Source organism: Neovison vison, chromosome 3 (assembly GCF_020171115.1).
Source record: "Neovison vison isolate M4711 chromosome 3, ASM_NN_V1, whole genome shotgun sequence".
In the NCBI taxonomy this organism is placed as follows: domain Eukaryota; kingdom Metazoa; phylum Chordata; class Mammalia; order Carnivora; family Mustelidae; genus Neogale; species Neogale vison.
The window spans coordinates 196,962,508-196,983,899 of NC_058093.1; the positions used below are offsets into that span (position 1 = coordinate 196,962,508).

The window sequence follows — 21,392 nt, forward strand, 5'->3', positions numbered from 1 at the left end:
AAATTTGACTTCTTGCTAAAGCTCTGTTTTGTGAAACCTAGAATGGGCCTCCACAAGCTACAGCAAACATTCAGTTCAAGGCAGTTAATAGCTCTGAAAGCAAAGCAGGTTTGCCAGCAGCAGGCGCTCATCGCCTGAACGTAGAAGCATGCAGGGAGGACAGGGAGGCTTACTAATCCTGTCCGGCTGGGCTTGCTGCTCACGGAGGAGGCCACCGAGCTCATGGAGCTGAGAGAAGAGGCAGAAGGGCTGCGCTTCAGGCTGGCGGGGGTGGTCGCCATCACTCGCCTCACGGCAGCGGCCTTGGCTTTAGCTGGTGTAGTGGAAGGGAAGCCAATCTTGGTCACTTTGTGGACAGGGGCAAACAAGCCATACTTGGGTTGGCACTGAAAATACCTTTAGAGAATAACAATAAAAGCAGTGACAAAAAAACTTAGTTATAAGAAATAACAATTATAAACAAAAGCATTGTTTTTTTGGTCATCACTTATGACGGGTTTGTTCCGAGTCCTCCCAGCAAACCGGGGTGGTCAAGCAGCACACAGCGTTCACATGTATGTAGGCTGATAACCTCGACAATGTTTTAGAAAACACACTAACTCGGTTCTTCAGTTGTAACAAATGCACTGCATTTGGGGGGGGGGACAGGGGGCACATGGGAACGCTCTGTATCTTCCTCTCAATTTTGCTGTGAAACTAAAGTTGCTCTAAAAAAAGGTCTTGGGGCGTCTGGGTAGCTCATGGGTTGAGCCTCTGCCTTCGGCTTGGGTCATGATCTCAGGGTCCTGGGATTGAGCCCCGCTTCGGGCTCTCTGCTCAGCGGGGAGCCTGCTTCCCTTCCTTTCTCTCTGCCTACTTGTGATCTCTGTCAAACAAATAAATAAAATCTTAAAAAAAAAAAAAAAAAAAAGACTTTCTTCCCCTCTGCCTCTCTCTCTCTCTCTCTCTCTCTCAAACAAAAAAATCTTTAAAAAAAGAAAAAAATGCAGCTCTTGGAGCGCCTGGCTGGCTCAGTCATTTAGCATCTGCCTTCAGCTCAGGTCAAGATCCCAGAGTCCTGGGATTAAGTTCCACATCAGGCTCCTTGCTCAGCAGGAAGCCGGCTGCTCCCTCTCCCACTCCCCCTGCTTGTGTTCCCTCTCTTGTTGTTTCTTTCTGTCAAATAAAATCTTAAAAATAAATAAATACATAATATTTTAAAATGCAGCTCTTGGTGAAATCTGCTTGAGCACCTTTACACACAGGAGGAGACAAGATTCCAGCTCCAGACAAACCTGGTTCCAGCAACTGCCCCATCGTTCTTCCCAAGAGGCTCATCCAACTCCACACCACACCATTCCCCCTTGGCAAAGTCTGTCTCCCCAAGAAACCGGACGACACCGGCCTTGGTGCCACCAACCTGGAAAAAGACAGTAAAAATAAAGAGATGGACATAATCCCGGATCTTAACCTTTTGCAGTTACAATGGATAATCAAGTGCGGGGCTTCACATTTCCCCCAATGGCTTCTTCTCATTACCTTCTCTTCAGCCCTTATAAGAGTATCCTCCAAAGACTGGTGAAGTGTACCAGGGTGACACATCACCAGTGTGATCCGATAAATCCCAGTAATGAAACAGCCTAGATACTATGGGGTGGCAGGGCTGTCCACCCAATGAATCAGTCCCCTCCTTAGAAAATACTTTATTACTCCAGAGGGATTCTTCCGCTTCAAAATAAGTATTGGCTACAAAAATAAAACCCATACATCCGTTGAAGGAAAACAGAATTCGTCCATTCTCCCTACTCTGTACCAGCTGCTGTGTCCTCATCCTTCACGTCTCCATCCACGGAAAGCGACAACACACACACAGGACGGATATCTGCGCATGCGTACACGTCCGCTTTTGGCCTAAGTGCACACTGTGTGAAAATGAAAATTCTTGAAAATAATTTGACTCTATGGATATTCTCCATTGGGAGGCCGTCTCCTCAAGACTGCTAAGATTACTATTCCTCACACTTTACTTCCCATGAACAAAGCTGTCTTTTTGAAGGTGTAACTCCTTGTCCCAGCCATTGTTTGATGTACTATGCAAACATTATCCCCAAAACATTATCTCCCACCAGCATTTATGAATTATTCCTTCCTTTGCCATTACTTTTCTATTCCAAACATTCATTTTGCCACGGGCAAACACACAAGAACACACTGACGTGCATGAGTCTTTCTACAGGTTCAGTATTTGTGCTACCGCTGTGCATTACAGGCATTAGAATTTCCGCCACTCCACGATCTGTCCCCCCCAACTCCTGACAGTGCTGGTGTCCCTCACGGCTCCTGCAGAGTCCTAGTTTTCGTCCTTTTTTCTAAGCTTTCTTTTTCCTAACTGCTGCTTTAGAAATCTGCCCTCCCCCATGACCAAGAGCAGTCACTGCAGGAACGTAAGAACATTATAAGCAAAAAATAAATATTTTGCATTTATTATGTTGTATTCTCAACACTTGTGGCCACTCTCCTTGTCTCGCTCTGGAGGCGGGCTAGGGTCCCGCAACAGCGGGCTATCACAGTAGGCACTTCCCTCATTTCTCCTTTCCGAGGAAGTCTCAGGAAAAAGTTCTTTTTTCTTACTGATTAAAAAAACAACAACAAAAACAAACAAACAAAAAACCCAAAAAAACAAAAAAACAAAAAACAAGACAAAAAACCCTCTTTATTCATGACAAACTTAAATTAATTCTTGGATGGGGCGCCTGGGGGGTTCAGAAGGTCGATCTTCTTCCTTCAGCTCAGGTCATGATCCTGGAGTCCTAGGATCGAGACCCGCACTGGGCTCCCTGCTCCGTGGGGAGTCTGCTTCTCCCTCTTCCTCTGCTCCTCCCTGCTGCTTCGTTCTCTCTCTTTAAAATAAATAAAGTTTTTTCAAAAAATTAATTCTTAAAAAAAAAGTTTAAAAAATAAAAAATTAATTATTGAGGGGCGCCTGGGTGGCTCAGTGGGTTAAGCCTCTGCTTTCGGCTCAGGTCATGATCCCAGGGTCCTGGGATCGAGCCCCACATCGGGCTCTCTGCTCAGCAGGGAGCCTGCTTCCTCCTCTCTCTCTGCCTCTCTGCCTACGTGTGATCTCTGTCTGTCAAGTAAATAAATAAAAATCTTTAAAAAAAATTAATTATTGAATAGCCAATACATTTTCATGGTTCCAAAAATTTTAATGCAAATATGCACTGAGGGGCATCTGGGTGGAGCAGTCAGTTAAGCATCTGGCTCTTGGTTTGGGCTCAGATCCTGACCTCAGGGTCTATAGACCAAGCCCTGTCCCTGGCTCGGGCTCAGCCCAGAGTCTTCTTAAAAGACTCCCTCCCTGGGTGCCTGGGTGGCTCAGTCCAGTGGTTAAGCATCTATCTTCGGCTCAGGTTGTGATCCCAGGGTCCTGGGATAGGGCCCCACATCCAGTTCCCCACTCAGCAAGGAGTCTGCTTCTTCCTCTCCCTGCTGCACTCCCTACTTGTGCTTGCTGTCAAATAAATAAATAAAATCTTAAAAAAGAAAAAGACCCCCCCCCTGCCCCTTCCCTCTCACCCCTCCCAACCTCACCCCCACCCTGGGATGCATGCATGCATGCACACTCCCCCTCAAATAAATAAATCTCTTTAAATAAATAAATAATATATAATATAATAATGTATATAAATAACATATATAATAATAATAATAATTAATTAATTAATTAATAACATAAAGGAGCAAGCCTCGAGGGAGGGCATCTCCCTCACTGAACTCTAGTCACACCCGCCCCCTCCCACCACTCAGGGAAGCACTGTTACCAACGGGCGGGCGATGCACGCTTCCTCCCAGCATTACTACATGCAGATGAAGCAAGCAGAGGCTTTAACCCACTAAGCCACTCAGGTGCCCCGACACTTAAGCAGGTTTAATTAATTTGTTTAACACATTTAAAAATCATTTTGGCTAATTCTAAAACAAGATCAATGGGACTGTGTTAAAAGTAGTTTACCTTGGGAAGGTAACTTATTTTATTGATCCTAAACCAGCTTTTTAGGTTTTTTTCCTTCTGTTTTTGATGTTCTCTATTGTCTTGAAGTCACATTTTATCCTACTTCCTTTTTCCTGCTTCCTTTTGGTTTATTGTTCTTGCTTTCCTAGTTGCTTTCTAAATTTTTTTTTTTTAATTTTCATTTGAGGGGCACCTAGGTGGCTCAGTTGGTTAAGCAACTGCCTTTGGCTCAGGTCATGATCCTGGAGTTCCAGGATCGAGTCCCGCATCGGGCTCCCTGCTCAGCGGGGAGTCTGCTTCTCCCCCTGACCTCTCTCCTCTCCTGCTCTCTCTCATTCTCTCTCTCTAATAAATAAAATCTTAAAAAAAAAAAAAAAAAAAGAATCTTTCATTTGAGGTGGGGCCTGAACTCATGAGTGCGAGATCAAGAGTCACACACTCCACCAACTAAGCCAGTCGGGCATCCCTTTTTCCTAGGTTCTTAAGACCAACATGAAGTTTATTTTTGTCTTGCTTTTTAATATTAAAGGCACTTGTTTCTAAATTTTCTATGAACACAGCTTTCAATGAATCTTGGATGACACATTTTTTTCCAGTTTTAACCCTTTGTTGAAGATAGAAAGATGTTAAGACCTCAAGCCCATGTTCTTTTTCTCTAAAAGGGCAACTTTTTGTGAAACTGATTTAAGGAACCAAGGCAGATGGCTTAAGGTGCTCCACTCAGGAAGGGCTCAGGAACGGTGACAGAGGGCAGGCAGAGCAAGGACATTACAGAAGCGCCCAGAAGCGTCACTGAGGCAAGACAGAGTTGGAGAAGACTCCATGGCGGAAGCCCTGTTGTGTCCGGCACCGTGACCCACAATGCCCAGCCCAGCCCAGCCAACACTCAACAAACATTTGCTGGATAAATGAAAGTTGACTTTCTCCTTTGGAACCTATACAGAAAAGGCCACTTTTCCACATAAACTGACCAAAGGAAAAAGATCACCTATGGCTGAGCCTGAATTTGATGTCTCAGAAGCAAGTGAAGGAGAAGATATGCTGACACAGTGTGTGGGCTCTGAAGCTGGATAAGTTCAAATGCCAGCTCTGTTGATTAGCCAAGTTGCTTAATTTCCAAAGCTCAGTTTCCTCATAAGTAAAATGGTGATAATTTGGGGACTATTATGAAGATTAAGGAAAATAATCCACAAGAAACTGCTTTGTTGCCTGACAGTAGAAGAGTCACATTCTGTTGGCAGCCAGTTTGCCCACACTAACGGGAGTACGAGTTCTAGATCTGGCACATTCAACTGTTCAGTACTTTGACTGGTGTTCACAGCATCTACGGTCTCCTCTAGAAGCTGACCTCAGTTTTCTCCACCCCCCGTACCACACCACTCAGGGCCACCGGCTACCCAGCATCCCATGAACAGAGCACGGGTCAGTAAAGATAACGTGACCTCATGGGATCTGTGGAGCTCTTTGGGGGTGAGTCTAAGCTACAGTCATGACAACTGTTTTTCCAAGAGGCGTCCAAGAGGTTGTGGTCAGTACATAATCCAAGCAAACCACAGGCCTCATTCAGAAGCTTTATTTAAAAAGATACCACAAGCAGGCCAGCGGGGTCTGTCTGCTGGTCCACGCGGCTGTGGCGTTCAACAAGAGCCAAGGGAAGCAGCCTATGAGAGGTGGTGATTAAGACCCTTTGGCAGGCGTGGATGCATCTGGATTTCCAGCAGCTACCCTGCTGGCCTGTCACAGAAGAGGTGGCCAGAATATAGCGTATTTCAGTCGGACAACTGAAGCTCAGCACAAACAGGACCACTCAAGGCCCCAGGATCCTCGAGCTGGGAATTTCAGAATTCTTTCAGAAGAGAGAAGCCGGAACAAAAACCCCCAGATTCTAGAACACCACAGAAAGAGTCACCTGGAGTCAGACAGAGGATATTGAGTATCAGGAATGTGGGAAAATCCTGCAGGTAAAAAAGCAATCTAACCTTGCATGAAAGAATCCACGCTGGCCAAAGGCCCGCTGAGTGTACCAACTGTGGGAGCAGCTTCAGGGCCGAAGGCAAACCTGTTAAACATCAGTGAACACACACGGGGAAGAAGCCTCACCAGGGCATGGAGTGTGGGAGAAACTTGAGTCAACCAGAGAGTCGAGCCATTCATGAAAAACTCCACACTGGACAGAAACCCCATGCTTGTGTTATTTGTCAGAGAAGCTTCAGGAATCAAAGCAGCCCTGCCATTGATAGAAAAGTTCACAGTGGTAAGAAGCCCTACATACATGATTGGTGTGGAAAAAGCCTTTAGTCAAAAAGGAGGTTTCATTGTTCATATCAGAGTCCACATGGGCCTGAAACCTTATCCCTATACACAACAGGGCAGGAAGGGTTTCCACACCAGAGGGCTCTGAATCCTACCTGGCAAAATCCACAAGGACAGACACCCTATCTGCATGGCCCACGTGGGAAAAGCTTCACTCAGAGAGGAGAGCGGAGCTGCTCTCCAAGTCTCACCCTCTGGCCACTCTCTTCTTCTTCTTTTTTTAAGATTTTATTTATTTATTTGAAACACAGAGAGACAGAGACAGAGCTTGAGCAGGGAGTAAGAGGCAGAGGGAGAGGGAGAAGCAGACTCCGCAGAGCAGGGACCTCGACATGGGGCTCGATCCCCAGAACCCAAGATCATGACCTGAGATGAAGGCAGACGCTTAACCGACTGACCCACCCAGGCACCCTTGACCACTCTCTTCAAAGAAAGTCCTCTTTATGAATTAAAAGTACAAAATCCTCAGATCAAGCAACCTATCCAATTCCATGGAATGAATGGAGACTCTTTCAGAAGGACCATCATTAGGTAAGGGAAACTGACTTTTCTCCTTCCCTCCAAATGAATTTATGGAAAATAAACGTCATTTACTATAAAAGGATAAAAATTTAAAAAGTTAAAAATAGGGGCGCCTAGGTGGCTCAGTTGTTAAGCACCTGCCTTCAGCTCAGGTTATGATCCCAGGGTCCTGGGATCAAGCCCTGCATTGGGCTCCCTGCTCAGCGGGAAGCCTGCTTCTCCCTCTCCCACTCCCTCTGCTTGTGTTCCCTCTCTTGTTGTGTCTTTCTGTGTCAAATAAACTTTTTAAAAAATCTTTTAAAATAAAGTTAAAAATATCACAAATTGCAGATAAGGAACTATTTCTCTAAATGCAATAAAATATAGATTTACCCTGAAGAAAAAAATACCATGCCACAAAATCTATTTGAAATGTATGACTACTGGTTCCTAGGATGGGTGGTTTTCTATACTTTTTCTATACCAAACTTTGAATTCCTTTTTTTAAGATTTTAAAAATTTGTTTACTTGAAAGAGATCACAAGTAGGCAGAGAGAGGGGAAGGGAAGCAGGTTCCCTGCCAAGCAGAGAGCCCGATGCGGGGCTTTGATCCCAGGACCCTGGGATCATGACCTGAGCTGAAAGCAGAAGCTTTAACCCACTGAGCCACCCAGGCGCCCCCAAACTTTGAACTTTTGACTCATATGACAAACAATATGCTTTCCCTCTTCCTGTAAAATATCATCAGTGGCTGCTCAAAATATCATCAGTGGTTGCTCTTCAACAGAGACAGGAAGTCACATGAAGTCCTAAAATCACTCAAATGCTTTTCTGCTTAATCACTCTACAGTTAGATTTTTTTCCTAAGCATTTATACATGATTGCATAAAGTTAGTTTTACTTCTCAAGTGTTTTAGAGAATCCACAGTATTTTAGTAGGTGCAGTTACATAAGGTATAAGACCCAATTTTCAATCTATGTGTTAGGGGATGATATCAAGATTCTTAGAGAAAAAAAATTTCAACATAAAAACAAAAAACTAGATCCATGGCAAACACAAATAACTACCATTTCCTATCTTTACTCTCAAGCTATGAGAATATTAACTCAACTGTGGTCAGTCTAAGTCAAAATTAGAAGTCACTACTGGAGACAAAATTAATTTAAACTAGAAACTCAACTAAAGGAAAATGAAGCCAGTCATCATGCTTTAGAAAATCTCAGATTTGTGGACTGGTCTCTAACTTGCCCTGTTCTAAGTGAAGCAGCTTTTTTTTTCTTTTTTTCTTTTTTTTTAGATTTATTTAAGGCGGGGGGAGCGAGCAAGCAGTGGGAGACACAGATGGAGAGGGAGAGAGAGGGACTTTCAAGCAGACTTCCTGCTGAGCACCAAGCCCTGTGCAGGACCTTGAACTGAAACCAAGAGTGGGCTGCTGAACAGACTGAGCCACCTAGATGTCCCAAGCCGTTTACTTATAAAAAGGTAAATATGGCTAATTGGTACTTACCAAGTCAGATTTAGCTCTGACTGAAAATTTAATCAGCTGCGAAATGAAGGTGCCAGCATAGGTATTTTCTATTACCTCAACTAGAGACCCAACCCCTTTTGGGTTGTTCCCTCCAGGCAAGTCTCCCACAGAGAAGGGTAAAACCTTCCTGTCCTGTTTTTACCTCTTGTCATACCTTACAATTTTACTCCTCCATTTTGAAAATATGTGACAGCTATACCTAAAACCCTCTAGCTCTTTAGCAATCTTTAGGGGTACCTATCAGGTTGGCAGGCACTATCCTAAGTGCTGGGGAGATGAACATGAATGCCATACAAAGTTTCTAGACTTCCACAGAGCCTAAATTCTAGTCGGGGGAAATGGACAATGAACAAGTAAATAACTGAGAAGAACGTTTTAAGTAGCATAAAGGGCTAAGAAACAAAACAAAATGGGTGATGTCACACTGCCTGCGTAGGTGACAGGGAAAGGGTCCCCGAGGAGGTAACCTCTGAGCCAAGGCTCCAATGCCTGACTACAAGGCATCAAGCATGCCGAGACATAGGGGTAGAACATTCCAAGCAGAAGAAACAGCAAATCCCAAGGTGCAGATGAGTCTGGGGCTTAGGAAACAGCACAGAAGCCAGGGTAGCTGAGTGGGGTGAGGCAGGGAGACGGGTGGAGGAAGGGGAGCTCTGAGAGGGTGGGCAGGTGCAGAGCATGTGGGCCCTGCGGGTCCTGGGAAGGAAGTTAGATTTTTATCTGAACGTGATGGGAAGCCCTATGAGATAGCAGTGTGTTGGTTTTGGTCACTGCAAATCTATAGCACCGAGAGGTCTATAGCAAGGTCTGGCACAGAGGAGACAATCAACATATTTCCTGAATGGACTGGAGGGTATTCAATACAGCTGTTACAGGTTCTCTAGGCTAAACAAACATTGTGGTTTCTTTACTCCCTTTATGCCATCAATCTGTAAGAGATGACAGTAAATAAATCCCCTTCGAAAATTAACATGACGAGCACAGATGATGTAGAACAGATACTCTCTCATAAACTCTAACTCGCCTGAGAACAAACAGGTAAAGATGGCATAATTATGAAGACAATGGTTAAAAGAAGAAAAAGTTATGTTTGACTTGCGTGTTAACTCTTGAAATCCATCTTCTCTTCCCAGGAAGAAAAGGAGGGATGGGGTAGAGCGGGGGGTAATGTGGGCACAGAACTACTAACTCTTTCATACAAACTTGTAAGTACCAAAATCAGGATATTTTGAACTAGGAGCATGAATCCCTTTAACAAAAACTTAAGTAAATAGTGAATGGATAAATAAAATGTTTATCCATAAAACAGAGTATTTTAGTCATGAGAACCAATGAACTACAACACGGTGGGCCTTAAAACAAAATTTATGTGGAAGCCAGACACAAAAAAAAACCTCTGTTAAACGATGGCATTTATACAAAATGTCCAGGAAAGGTGGATGCCAGGAGGCAGATCGGTGATTGCCTGGGGTTGGAGGTGGAGAAGAAATGCCTTGCCAATTGGTAAGAGGGAACTTCTTAGGGTGAGAGAAATATTCTAAAACTGAATTATAGTGACTTCCTAATTGTATACATTTATTAAAAATCATTGGGGCGGGGCGCCTGCGTGGCTCGGTGGGTTAAAGTCTCTGCTTTCGGCTCAGGTCATGATCTCAGAATGGCTCAGTCAGTTAAGCGACTGCCTTCAGCTCAGGTCATGATCCCGGAGTCCCAGGATCCGCATCCTGCTCCCTGGTCAGCAGGGAATCTGCTTCTCCCTCTGACCCTCCCCCTCCTTGTGCTCTCTCTCATTCTCTCTCTTTCAAATAAATAAATCTTTAAAAATAAATAGAGTTGTATTTACTAGTGTAGAAATGCCTCCAATCTACAGAAGTATATTATGAAGTATTTACACTAAATGGCCCTGCCACGGGCATGTTTTAAGTAAGTACAGATAAATCTCACGAACATAACTGAACAAATCAAGAAAGACACAAGAAGGAAGTACGTGCTGCGTGAACTGTAGTTCTTTTAAGGTTCAAGTACACAAAAAAAAACCCTTATGAATAAAGTTCTTTTTTGACTCTCAGGAAGACTTTTTCCTCTTTCACAGTATCCGAAAGACCTACAGATCTACACTGCAAGATTCTTCGTATAAGAGCTCTGGGAGAGGCTCGTAAAAAAATAAATCATGTCGTTTCAAAAATAAAATGCTGAAACGTCTCCCCATGTACAGTCATAAGCTAAGAATTCAGCATAGAACACACAGTTGTGTTGAAACACAACAGCTGGAAGTCAGTAGCCTCCTCGAATAATCAAATATACCTTAAAAACGCAGCAAGACCGTCTGAAAAACAACCAGGGCAATTAGTTACCCCAGAGACTCCCAGTCTGCAAAGAGGTATGTTTCCGAGAGTCCAGCAAACCGCAGCAGAAAGCAGCCTTCAGTGAGCTGCATGAGGTATTCGTGAGGACAGATGGGAGCACAGGGAGGCCAGAGACACATGGCAAAGACCCAGACGGGTTTGCGACAAGCAGCTCTGAGGTCCCGCCTCGAGCCTCCAGATACTAAACCCAAATCAGCACAGCTTACTCTGCGGCTAATTCGTTCCACTGGTGACTATGAGCATAAGGTGCGGGGGAGAGGTGACAAGGGGGAGCTTCTGCAAGCACTGACTGCCTTCCTGAGACACACGTGCCTGATGCAGTCATAACTTGAGCTTCTGCCTGGCTCTCACTCAGCTCGTCTGGCTGGACATCGCACCCAATGCAGAAACCTACCTGCTCTCTCCTCCTGCAATGGAGGGAAGAAGCAAAGTTACACAGGGCGAAGGTTTGGAGAAGGCAAGCTCACCTCCCTCTCCTCTGCACTAGTTCAGCATGGCAAGAGCCATGAGGGGGCCCTGTGGGTAGGACTGGGAAAATTCTAGACCAAACCTCACATAATAGGGATCGAACGATCTTAGTTTCACTGGGATTTTGGTTATCAACAGCATTTTTCTTTAATTAGGAAAATTCCAGATCAAATACTTTAGATTTCTAAACCTAATTTCCTTAATAAATTAATCTTGAAGTAAAAATGTTTCCTATTTCTAAATCAAAGATTTCTATTAAGCAAGGCAGCATGTTAAAGGAGAAAAAAACAGGTGAACTGGGGCGTGAGGACACAATGAGACATGAACATATTTATCACACACCTATACAACCTAAGGCAAGTCCTGTTTCTTCTCTGGACTTCAGTATACTATATACATACACACACACATACATACATATATGTGTGTATATATAATATACATCTATATTTCATATCATATATATGTATGGATTTTTTTTTAGATTTTTAAAATTTATTTATTTATTTGACAGAAATAGAGAGAGAGAGCAGCAGCAGCAACAGAGGGACAGGGAGAAGCAGGCTCCCGCTGAGCAGGGAGCCAATATGAGGTTTGATCCCAGGATCTCGGATCATGACCTGAGACAAAGGCAGATACTTAACTGAGCCACCCAGGCGCTGATGGGCTTCAGTATTATAAAAGAGACATTTGGTGATCTCAAAAGATTCTTTCCAGCTCTAAAATGCTGTGGTTCTAAGGTACTCCTGTAATTTCTCCCAGAAATACTAACCAAAGGCAGTAAATCATTTTATTGCTTCTGATAACATACTCATATGACTTCAGATTCTCACAGATTCAAATGAAATTCTGTTCCAAGTACACTAGTTTTGGACATGTCATTAAAGTTTTCCTAGAAATACACCGTTCAAGTCTCTACGACCTGAACAGCATCTGCACAGTCTCCTTCCTTCTTCCCATAGACCTCCAGGAAGTCTCCCTCCTTTAATCAAAGGCCAAGCGATCCCCCTGGGTGAGCTGGGGGGCGCCACTTCCTTCCAGGAACCTTATTCACCACTGACCCCCCTCTTTACTGTATCTTTAACCTGTTCCCTGAGTCTAGCTAAGTTTAGTTAGGATATAAATACCCCAGACCCTGTCATCTTGAAAAAAAGAAAATAAAATCTTTCTGAGACCCAACACTCCTCCAGGCTGACCTCTGAGCTCTCCTCCAACTTCCAACCTCCTCAAAGAATGGTCACCTCCAACCTGTTCTTACCCACGTCCAATCCACTCTTACAAAGCAGCCAGAGTAGCGTTCCCAAGCTACAAATCCAACATCACTCTCGTTGTTCTTAATGAGAACAGCCTGTCCTTGTAGGCCCCATGGCACTCGTCCCTGCAGACCCCACATCATCAGCCAGGCTCACCTCCCACCACACGCTAACTGCGTCTACGGAAGGATACTGGCCTTTTCCCCAAACACGCCAAAGCCTTCCCGTCTCAGGGAGTCTGTCTTCCCTCAGCGGGAAGGCTCCGTCTTCCCACCACCACTTCCTGCTGCCAGGCCAATTCCTATCCTTCAGGTCCACTTTAATCACGACAGCCTCCTGGAAGCCTTTGGTTGTCAGTTAAACCAAGCTGACCATGTCATCCCGGCTGTCTTAGCAGCCAAGCAGTATGCTCCTGGACCAGTATTTCAATCACCTGTTTGTCACAATGGCCAGAGGAAAGGTAGAGTTTCTTGTTTTGAAAGTGTGTCCTGTCCTTTCTTGAATGGGAAAGAGGTCTTTACAGATAAGCGCTTAGGACAGCTTAGGACAGCACTGCATACGATCTGCAGTCTCATCTATAAGGTGGTCCTCTGCTGAGGTCATAGGTTTCTGATTTAACCAAAGCTCACTAGGTAAGTATGGGCCGTAAGCCTTAAAATCTGTCTATGCCGTTTAACCTAGTAATTCCACCTCTGTGAAGTTATCCTATAAAAGTAAGATATATACCCAGAAAAAACTTTAGAAGATTCATGGTAGCAATATCTATACAGCAAAGAAGAAAAAAAAGTAAGCATCATGACTCTCAATCTTGGGTAGTGAGTTCAAATACCATGATTGGTATAGAGATTACTTAAAAATAAAAAGATCCTTTAAAAAAAATGGGCATCAAGGGGCGCCTGGGTGGCTCAGTGGGTTAAGCCACTGCCTTCGGCTCAGGTCATGATCTCAGGGTCCTGGGATCGAGTCCCACATCGGGCTCTCTGCTCAGCAGGGAGCCTGCTTCCCTCTCTCTCTCTCTGCCTGCCTCTCCGTCTACTTGTGATTTCTCTCTGTCAAATAAATAAATAAAATCTTAAAAAAAAAAATGGGCATCAAAAAGTCTTTGTTGCCACAAAAGAGCAGCTGTACCAAATTCAAAGATGGCCCATCAGTGACCATCAGCTAAACAAACAAGATACAGGTTGAGCTCCATCCCACAGAAATGCTATCTTAAAAATGCTTTAAGTTCTGATGCATCAACCTTTGAAATTCATGGTGATTGTAACTGAAGAGGGAACCTACTGACCTTGAAACTAAGGGATCCAGAAGGAACCTCGTAACAGTAAGAAGTATTAGTGGACCCCCAAAGATAAGTGAGGCCTCCTCAATGCATGGAGGTGCTATGGGCCTGGGAGGCAGAAGTTCTGGGTTCTAACTCTACAATCTGCTGAGAACGCACTACGCGATTAGATAGTCACTTCATTTCTCTGGGCTTAAGCTTCCTTATCCGTAAGACAACAGTCATCAAAAATACTTCCAACTTTACAACTATACTATCAATCATTAGCTCTCCACAAAAGGCCCTGGAGTAAAAAGACCACAGTTTAAAGGACAGGTCCACCCCTCTTTGGGTTGGGAGCCCTTGGACTGGTGACTCCACTCCCCTGAGCCTCTGTCTCCCCCCAAGGCTGCTCCAGAGCACTGTGGAAATGTTCCATGAGACATATGGTACACTAAGGGCTAAGAGCTCTTCTCATCCTCCTGCAGCATTCCTGGAAGCTGCCAGGCCTGGAGGAATTTACAGCTGCTGAACAGATAGAAGGAAAGGCAGAACACCGGGTCAAAGACTGCTGGCCAACTTCAGGCCCTACACTGAACTGACTGAAGTGTGGGAAGAGTAAAATAGTAAAGCTTCAAATTTCCATCAGGGAGAGACAGAGTTGCCTGAGTGTTTGCTGTATCCCAGGCACTGCTAAGAATTTTATATGCATTATCTAACATAATCCTTTCAATGATGCTAGATGGTTAGTACCAGTATCATCTCATTCTTACAGATGAGGAACCTCGAAGTTAAAGAACTTGCTGAGGTCACAAAGGCAGAGCTGGGGGTCAGCTCTGGCCTCTTGTTCAAAACAAAGAACAAACTGGGCACCTGGGTGGCTCAGTCGGTTAAGCATCTGCCTTTGGCTCAGGTGTTGATCCCAGGATCCTGGGATCAAAGCCCTGCCTTGGGCTCCCTGCTCAGCGGGGAACCTGCTTCTCCCTCTCCCACTCCCCCTGCTTGTGTTCTTTCTCTCTCTGTCAAATAAATAAATAAAATCAAAGAACAAAATCACTAGTCACAGCATTGACTTTATACATTGTTTCTTGCTTATTATTAAGTAGAAACTACTATACATTGCCTTCCTCTTCCTAGATCTTAAGCAGATAACTCCCAACCTTAAAGGAAAAGATACCAGAGATTATTTCTAAGGCACAAAAATTCTGAAGTAACTTCCTATGATGCCTGAGTTTTTCAAGACACCTCAGGAAGCAGGATCTTATACATGCCCACACACCATCCTTCCAGCAAAAACTACAAACCAAGGGGAAAAAACCTTTTATAAAGGCACCCCAGTCCAATTCTGAGCTTGTTTTGTCAAGTAAGTTACAAGTAATAAACTCAATGTTCCTTTGGCTAAACTGGTTGACAAAATCAAAACCAATCATTATAAACTTAAGCTCATAACTACACTCAAACCATAGAGTCAGCTTCTAGTTTGTTCCATGTTCACACATAAACCAAACACTAGAAAAGCTGGGTAATTTCTCTATTAATGAATGGTCTTTCTAGAACAGACTCCGAGTCTGTCTGTGTGCATTTCAACCATTCGTCAGTTCAACACAATGACCTCAGAAGGTTTCTAGACTCACCAATACTCTGTCTCCAATTTTGAGCTCTCTCTCTCCTTTCTTGATGGAACCGGCCTCTGAGAGGTTGGAGATAGATTCACTGGCAGTTTTTGTAAGGTTGCTGATCTGAGACATAGCTGAAGATTCCTTTGTTGTTGGCTGGGCTGATTTATGGGGGATATTTGAAGGGGCTGCTGGGGAGGGGGTCATCATGCTGGCTGCGGAGGTGGACAGAGGCGAAGTCGTTCTGGAAGCAGGCGTTGTCTGCAGGCCGTTAGCCTCATCTTCTGCCTGCACCTTCCTTGTTAGCTTTGAAGGGCGGGTGAAAATGCCTTTTAGAGGCTCACACTGGAAATACCGAACTCCTGCCACCGAGCCATCATTCTTGCCTATGGGTTCATCTAAAACAATCCCGGCCCATTGGCCTGGGGCAAACTGGGTTTCTCCCAGAAACTGGATGAATCCAGGCTTATTCCCATTCACCCAAACTCTCTCCCCAACGCGAAAGTCATCCACAAACTCCTCTTGTGCCTCAGAGGACGGTGTGTTTGATGCTTTCTCACTGGATGTTGTTCTTTCTACCGGAGCTACAACTGCAAAGAGAAGAAAGGATCAGAAAAGACTCAATCTCATATGCAAGCAGACAACTCATAACTAGGAAGAAAATAAACTGGAGAAAGCCCAAGCAACAGGAGCACTCACGGCTCTTCTAAGATATTCTGTACATCTGTCCTTCTATTCTGTTCTTTTTTCTTTCTTTCTTTCTTTTTTTTTTTTAAAGCAAGGAGGCCAAAAGTACTTGACCCATTCAGGCATCTGCCTGGCTTGGTTGGAAGCACATGGACTCTTGATCTCAGGGTCATGAGTTTGAGCCCCATGTTGGGTGTAGAGATCACTTAAATCAATAAAACTTAAAAAAAAAAAAAGGACTCAGCCCATCACTACCATTTTCAATTCTGTCAAAACTCAGTGAGCCAGTAGGATTTAATCTTTATTGGCAATTAAGACTGGAAAGTCAAAGCAAGTGGGGAAAAAAGTCCCGTTCCCCGAGTTCATAACACAGGCCTGATTTCATTCTTTCCCCCTCCCCTGCCACACATATCTTGAGAAAACAACTTCCTGATCCCTGGAGATGGGCTCTATTCCCACGGGTTAGAGTGGTCAGGGAAGGCTGACAAGTCCAGGACCCTGGAGCCACAGATCCACACTCGGGCTTAGAGGAGGAGGAGATTCAAGGCCACAGCCCTGCCATCTCACTCCAAGACCACCAAGTGAACCCTATTCCTTCGCTGGCAGAGACAGAAAGCACAGCAAGGGGGAAAGACAGCACCTGGCGCACCTCCCTGCTAAGGCAAGATGACTTCATGCGATCTCTACCCTGCGGTAAAAACAGAAGTTATATTTTGCCAACATGTGATATTTATACCAGAAACTCAAGCATTCAACCACTAAGCATTTATTAAATATTTGGTATGAACTGGCAAAGAAAGCCCACATTCTTAAGTGCTCTACCATTTAGTAGGCAGACTGTGACCTTAGCTGGTACATGATCTCTCTGAGCTCAATTTCTTTACCTGTAAGGGGAAAGTAGTATATAAAGAGTTTTATTAAATCAGGGGTGCCTGGTTGGCTCAGTCATTAAGTGCTTGCCTTCGGCTCAGGTTATGATCGCAGGGTGCTGGGATCAAGTCCCACATCTGGCTCCTTGCTCAGCAGGGAGCCTGCTTCTCCCTCTCCTACTCCCCCTGCTTGTGTTCCCGCTCTCACTGTGTCTCTCCTGTCAAATAAATTTTTTAAAAAAGAGGTTTAAAAATAAAATAATGTACTTATTTATGCTCCGCCTTTCTATGGGTTTCTACCACTCCAGCACTAGTCCCAAGTATTGTTCTCAGTAGGGGACAGAGCAAGACAGCATAGTCCATGCCCTTTTAGAGCTCAGAGCTTAGAGGTGTGGAAACAGTCAAGAGACACACCAGGTAATCTCAGATGACAGAAGTGCTGTGGAGGAGACAGGGCCTTTAGGCAGAGCAGTCAGGGAAGGCCTCCTGGAGGAGGAGATCACATCTGGCTGATGTCTGATTGAAAGAAAGAAAGCATGAACTGTGGATAGATTGGGAAACCGTGGTCTGGCCAGCTTATAGCGGGTGCTGAACATCCCCTTACGCTACCTATGAGAAGAGACTGTCATTTCGACTTGTGAAGGGTTTTTTTGTTTTTTTGGTTTTTTACAAGACAATAAATTATCTCAAATCAAACAGATAATAATCTGCCAAAGACTGGCCAGCCAAGTCAGTTTCTTAGAATACATTCCAGTTGTGTACATGAACCGTTCTTCCTGACAGGGTGCTGCGAGCATGAGTTTCTGAAAAACAATCTTCAAAAAAGGGCCCAAACAGGAAACGATCTCCTTTTAAGCATCTACGTTTTAGTGTTTATAAGCTGCTTTACTCTTAATAACAACACGCACTGTGTAGCAAGTACTGTTGAGGAAACCAAGTTGAATTTCTCATGATCCCCTGCCTGACTTTACATGCTAAGGGATGTGCACAAAAAGTGCTAAAAAGTGAAAAAGACAATGCTAAAATGTGCTGGGGTGGGCTGAGTATGACCGTGGGAGGTGCAGGGAACAGGCAACACTCAAAGGGGTCCTAAAGAGAGGAAGGATTTGGAGGGGAAGGAGAACAGGAGACACCACAGTAAAGCTTTCTTCTCCTCTAACATGTTTCACGGCCTCCCTGGTAAGACCCCAGTTTTATCATGATACACGAAATGGAAATCGGAGGGGGAGACAAACCATGGGAGACTGTGGACTTTGAGAAACAAACTGAGGGTTTTGGAGGAGAGGGAGGTGGGGGGGTTGGGTGAGCCTGGTGGTAGGTATTGTGGAGGGCACGTATTGCATGGAGCACAGGGTGTGGTACATAAAAAAATGAATTTGGGAACACCGAAAAAAAAATAAAATAAAACAATATTTAAAAAAATTAAAAATAGGGGGCACCTGGGTGGCTCAATGGGTTAAAGCCTCTGCCTTCAGCTCAGGTCATGATCCTGGTGTCCTGGGATCGAACCCCGTATCAGGCTCTCTGCAAACCAGGGAGCCTTGCTTCCCTTCCTCTCTCGCTGCCTGCCTCTCTGCCTACTTCTGATCTCTGTCTGTCAAATAGATAAATAAAATCTTTTAAAAAAATAAAAATAAAAAGAGAAAAAAATGTAAATAACTTGGGATCTTCATTCAGTCAATAAATATTTTCTGAGCTCCTGTTAAGAGCCAGGCAATGTTCTAGGTATGTGGGTAAATTTGGGCAGTGAAAAAAAAACTACAAAGATCCTTGCCCTTGTGGAAGATCAATGAGGTTTTAAGGAAAAATCTGAAGAAAAATGTTGAACTTAATATTTCATGGTGGACACCTGTCTGAATGGCTGATAACCTATCTAATAGCATATAAACCACATGAAAAGACCAGAAAAGAAAGCATCAGATGCCCTGACTCTCCTATTGAAGACCTTACAGGGTCATTACGGGCTATAAACTGAAACAGTGGTGGAGGAGACAGAGCGCAGAGGGAAGAGAGGCTGCTGGAGACCATCAAGGCCACGGGTTCACCTACAACATGGGGAGGGTTTCCTGCGTGGCCTAGACTCAAGCCAGTGCACTGCCTGCTCCCTTGACACCAATGGCCAACTTCAGATCACTCAGTGTCATCAAATCTTTTAAGCCAGGGTCATCCTTCTTTACTTTACACATCCCTAAACCCAAAGAAAACAGCCCAGTTGAGTTCAGGGAGGCCCAGAGAGAAAAATTATCTTTTTTTTTTTTTTTCTTTTTGAAGAATTTATTTGACACAGAGAGACACAGTGAGAGAGGAAACACAAGCAGAGGGAGTGGGAGAGGGAGAAGCAGGCTTCCCGCAGAGCAGAGAGCCCAATGCAGGGCTCGATCCCAGGACGCTGGGATCATGACCTGAGTGAAAGGCAGATGCTTAACGACTGAGCCACCCAGGCACCCCAAGAAAAAATATCTTAACGTTGTAAGGATTAAATACTGAAGTCACTTAACTATTTAAGCACCCTGCACTAAATTAACTAAGAGCTCTTCCTTAAAATTTGTAGATACAGGGAGAGCCTGGGCGGTTCAGTCAGTTGAGCAGCAAACTCTTGATTTTTGGCTCAGGTCATGATCTCCGGGTCCTGGGATCGAGCCCTGTGCTGGCGGTGGGCACTCAGTGGGGAGGCCCCTTCAGGCTTCTCTCTCCCTATGCCCCTCCCCCCACCCTGCTCACACACGCGCTCACTCTCTCTCCCAAATAAATAAATCTTAAAAAAATATTTTTAGGTATAAAATTCCATACTTTTGAAGAGAGAGCAAGAGAGCATGAGCAGGGGGAATGATAGAGGGGGAGGGAGAGGGACAAGCAGACTCCCCACTAACCACATAGCCCTACACAGGCCTGGACCTCAGGACCCTGAGATCGATCATAACCCGAGCCAAAACCACAAGTCAAACCCCTAATCAACTGAGGCACCCAGGTTCCCCTAAAGGTCCATGTCTTTTCATTAAAACTTCTTCAAATATTTTCAAAAATATGAAATTGTTTAAGGCCGTCTTTTTAAAGTTTTCAAACAGGATTCTAACTTAGATATGAATCATCCTTACCGGCAGCAGGCGTCTTCAAGGCTGTACTTCCAGGCTTAAGGATCTTGGTGGGGGCCTTAAGCCCACTTGGTTTTAGCATACTCATTGTCCTTAGTGTGTCAGAGCTGTTCTTCCTTTGCCTGTTGCCACTATCTTGCCCCAACCATTGATACAACTGTAGGTGTTTCTATGGTGAAGTCAGTCTCTGGGTTAAATCTGCAGGAGAAAAATATAAACAGAATTTAGAATCTATGGGAGGAAGAAAGCAGAAGTAACATCTATTATTAAAGCAGCTTTCACCAGCCAACTTTTCCTTACACACGATGACAAACTGTCTCCACACTAAATCCAGGAAGCTAGATTAAAACACGAAGATGATGCTGAGATGCAATTTATGACACTAAAAACAAGCAGTTGAGCCTAACAATACATTGACTTCTCTTTAACATTATGAGCTCGGTATGGTGCCTGAAGTCCACACCGTCCACAGAAGGGAGTTCCGAAAAATGTGCACCAACCTTAATGGCAGGAGAAGAAGGGAGTGTTCAGTTTTTACTTTATTCATTTCTATGTTGCTTACGTTTTATGACAAGCCTGTATTAACTGCATACTTTTTTAAGTTCACAGAATTATGCAACGCTCGATCTAAAACCATGTCTATGTGAGACTAGAGTAAGGTTCAAACTCTGTAAGAAAAAGCTGTATCTGGGAAGTGCCTAAGGAAAAAAAAATTTTTTGTTCTGTCTATAGAAACACAATATAATTCTTTTTTTTTAAGATTTTATTTATTTGACAGAGATCACAAGGAGGCAGAGAGGCAGGCAGAGTGGGGAGGGGGGACGCAGGCTCCCCGCTGAGCAGAGAGCCTGATGTGGGGCTCCATCCCAGGACCCTGTTATCATGACCTGAGCCCAAGGCAGAGGCTCCAACCCACTGAGCCATCCAGATGCCCCAGAAATGCAATATAATTCTGATTTACTCAAGACCAGGTATGAATCTACAACTTTGAGGCTCAGGCAAAATAGGATCTTGTCTTAGTCTAAGAAGAGGAGACACACACGTGATGTAATGAGCACTGGGTGTTATTTCCAACTGATGAATCGCTAAATTCTACCTCTGAAACTAACTTAAAAAATTAAAAATTAAAAAAAAAAAAGAAGACTGGAAAGGCTTTGGGGTTCTGGAATATGGGGAAAGATTTCTAGACATTACATTTAAAAATGGAATAATTCAATCAAAGAGAAAAATGTTATTCACTGACTCTGTCAAACAACTGTGTTTTTGTACTTTCTGCTAGTGGAGCTTGGACAACGACACACTGATGTTACTCTGCCATCCCATCTCTCTTACAAGCAATGACAAGCACCTGCGAAAAAATCTAGCCAGGGATGACGGAGCAGCCTCTATGGAGCCACTATGAAGTGGGCTGAAGGGTGCTCACTGACCCCACCCCCAACAGAGATG

The 21,392-nt window shown here is 44.3% G+C and overlaps 1 protein-coding gene across 3 annotated transcripts in view; it reads right to left on the reverse strand.

Annotated features, from left to right (window-relative positions):
- CLIP1 (CAP-Gly domain containing linker protein 1) overlaps nucleotides 1–21,392 on the reverse strand; it is a 156,682-nt gene that overhangs the window by 65,098 nt on the left and 70,192 nt on the right. For all 3 annotated transcript variants that reach the window (XM_044243433.1, XM_044243432.1, XM_044243431.1), the window contains exons 2-5: nucleotides 19,950–20,144; nucleotides 15,317–15,888; nucleotides 1,275–1,399; nucleotides 174–396 (exon numbers count right to left, since the gene is read on the reverse strand). In XM_044243433.1, coding sequence (XP_044099368.1) covers nucleotides 174–396; nucleotides 1,275–1,399; nucleotides 15,317–15,888; nucleotides 19,950–20,034 — 1,005 coding nt within the window. In that variant the 5' untranslated portion in view covers nucleotides 20,035–20,144. The remainder of the gene's footprint in view (nucleotides 1–173; nucleotides 397–1,274; nucleotides 1,400–15,316; nucleotides 15,889–19,949; nucleotides 20,145–21,392) is intronic.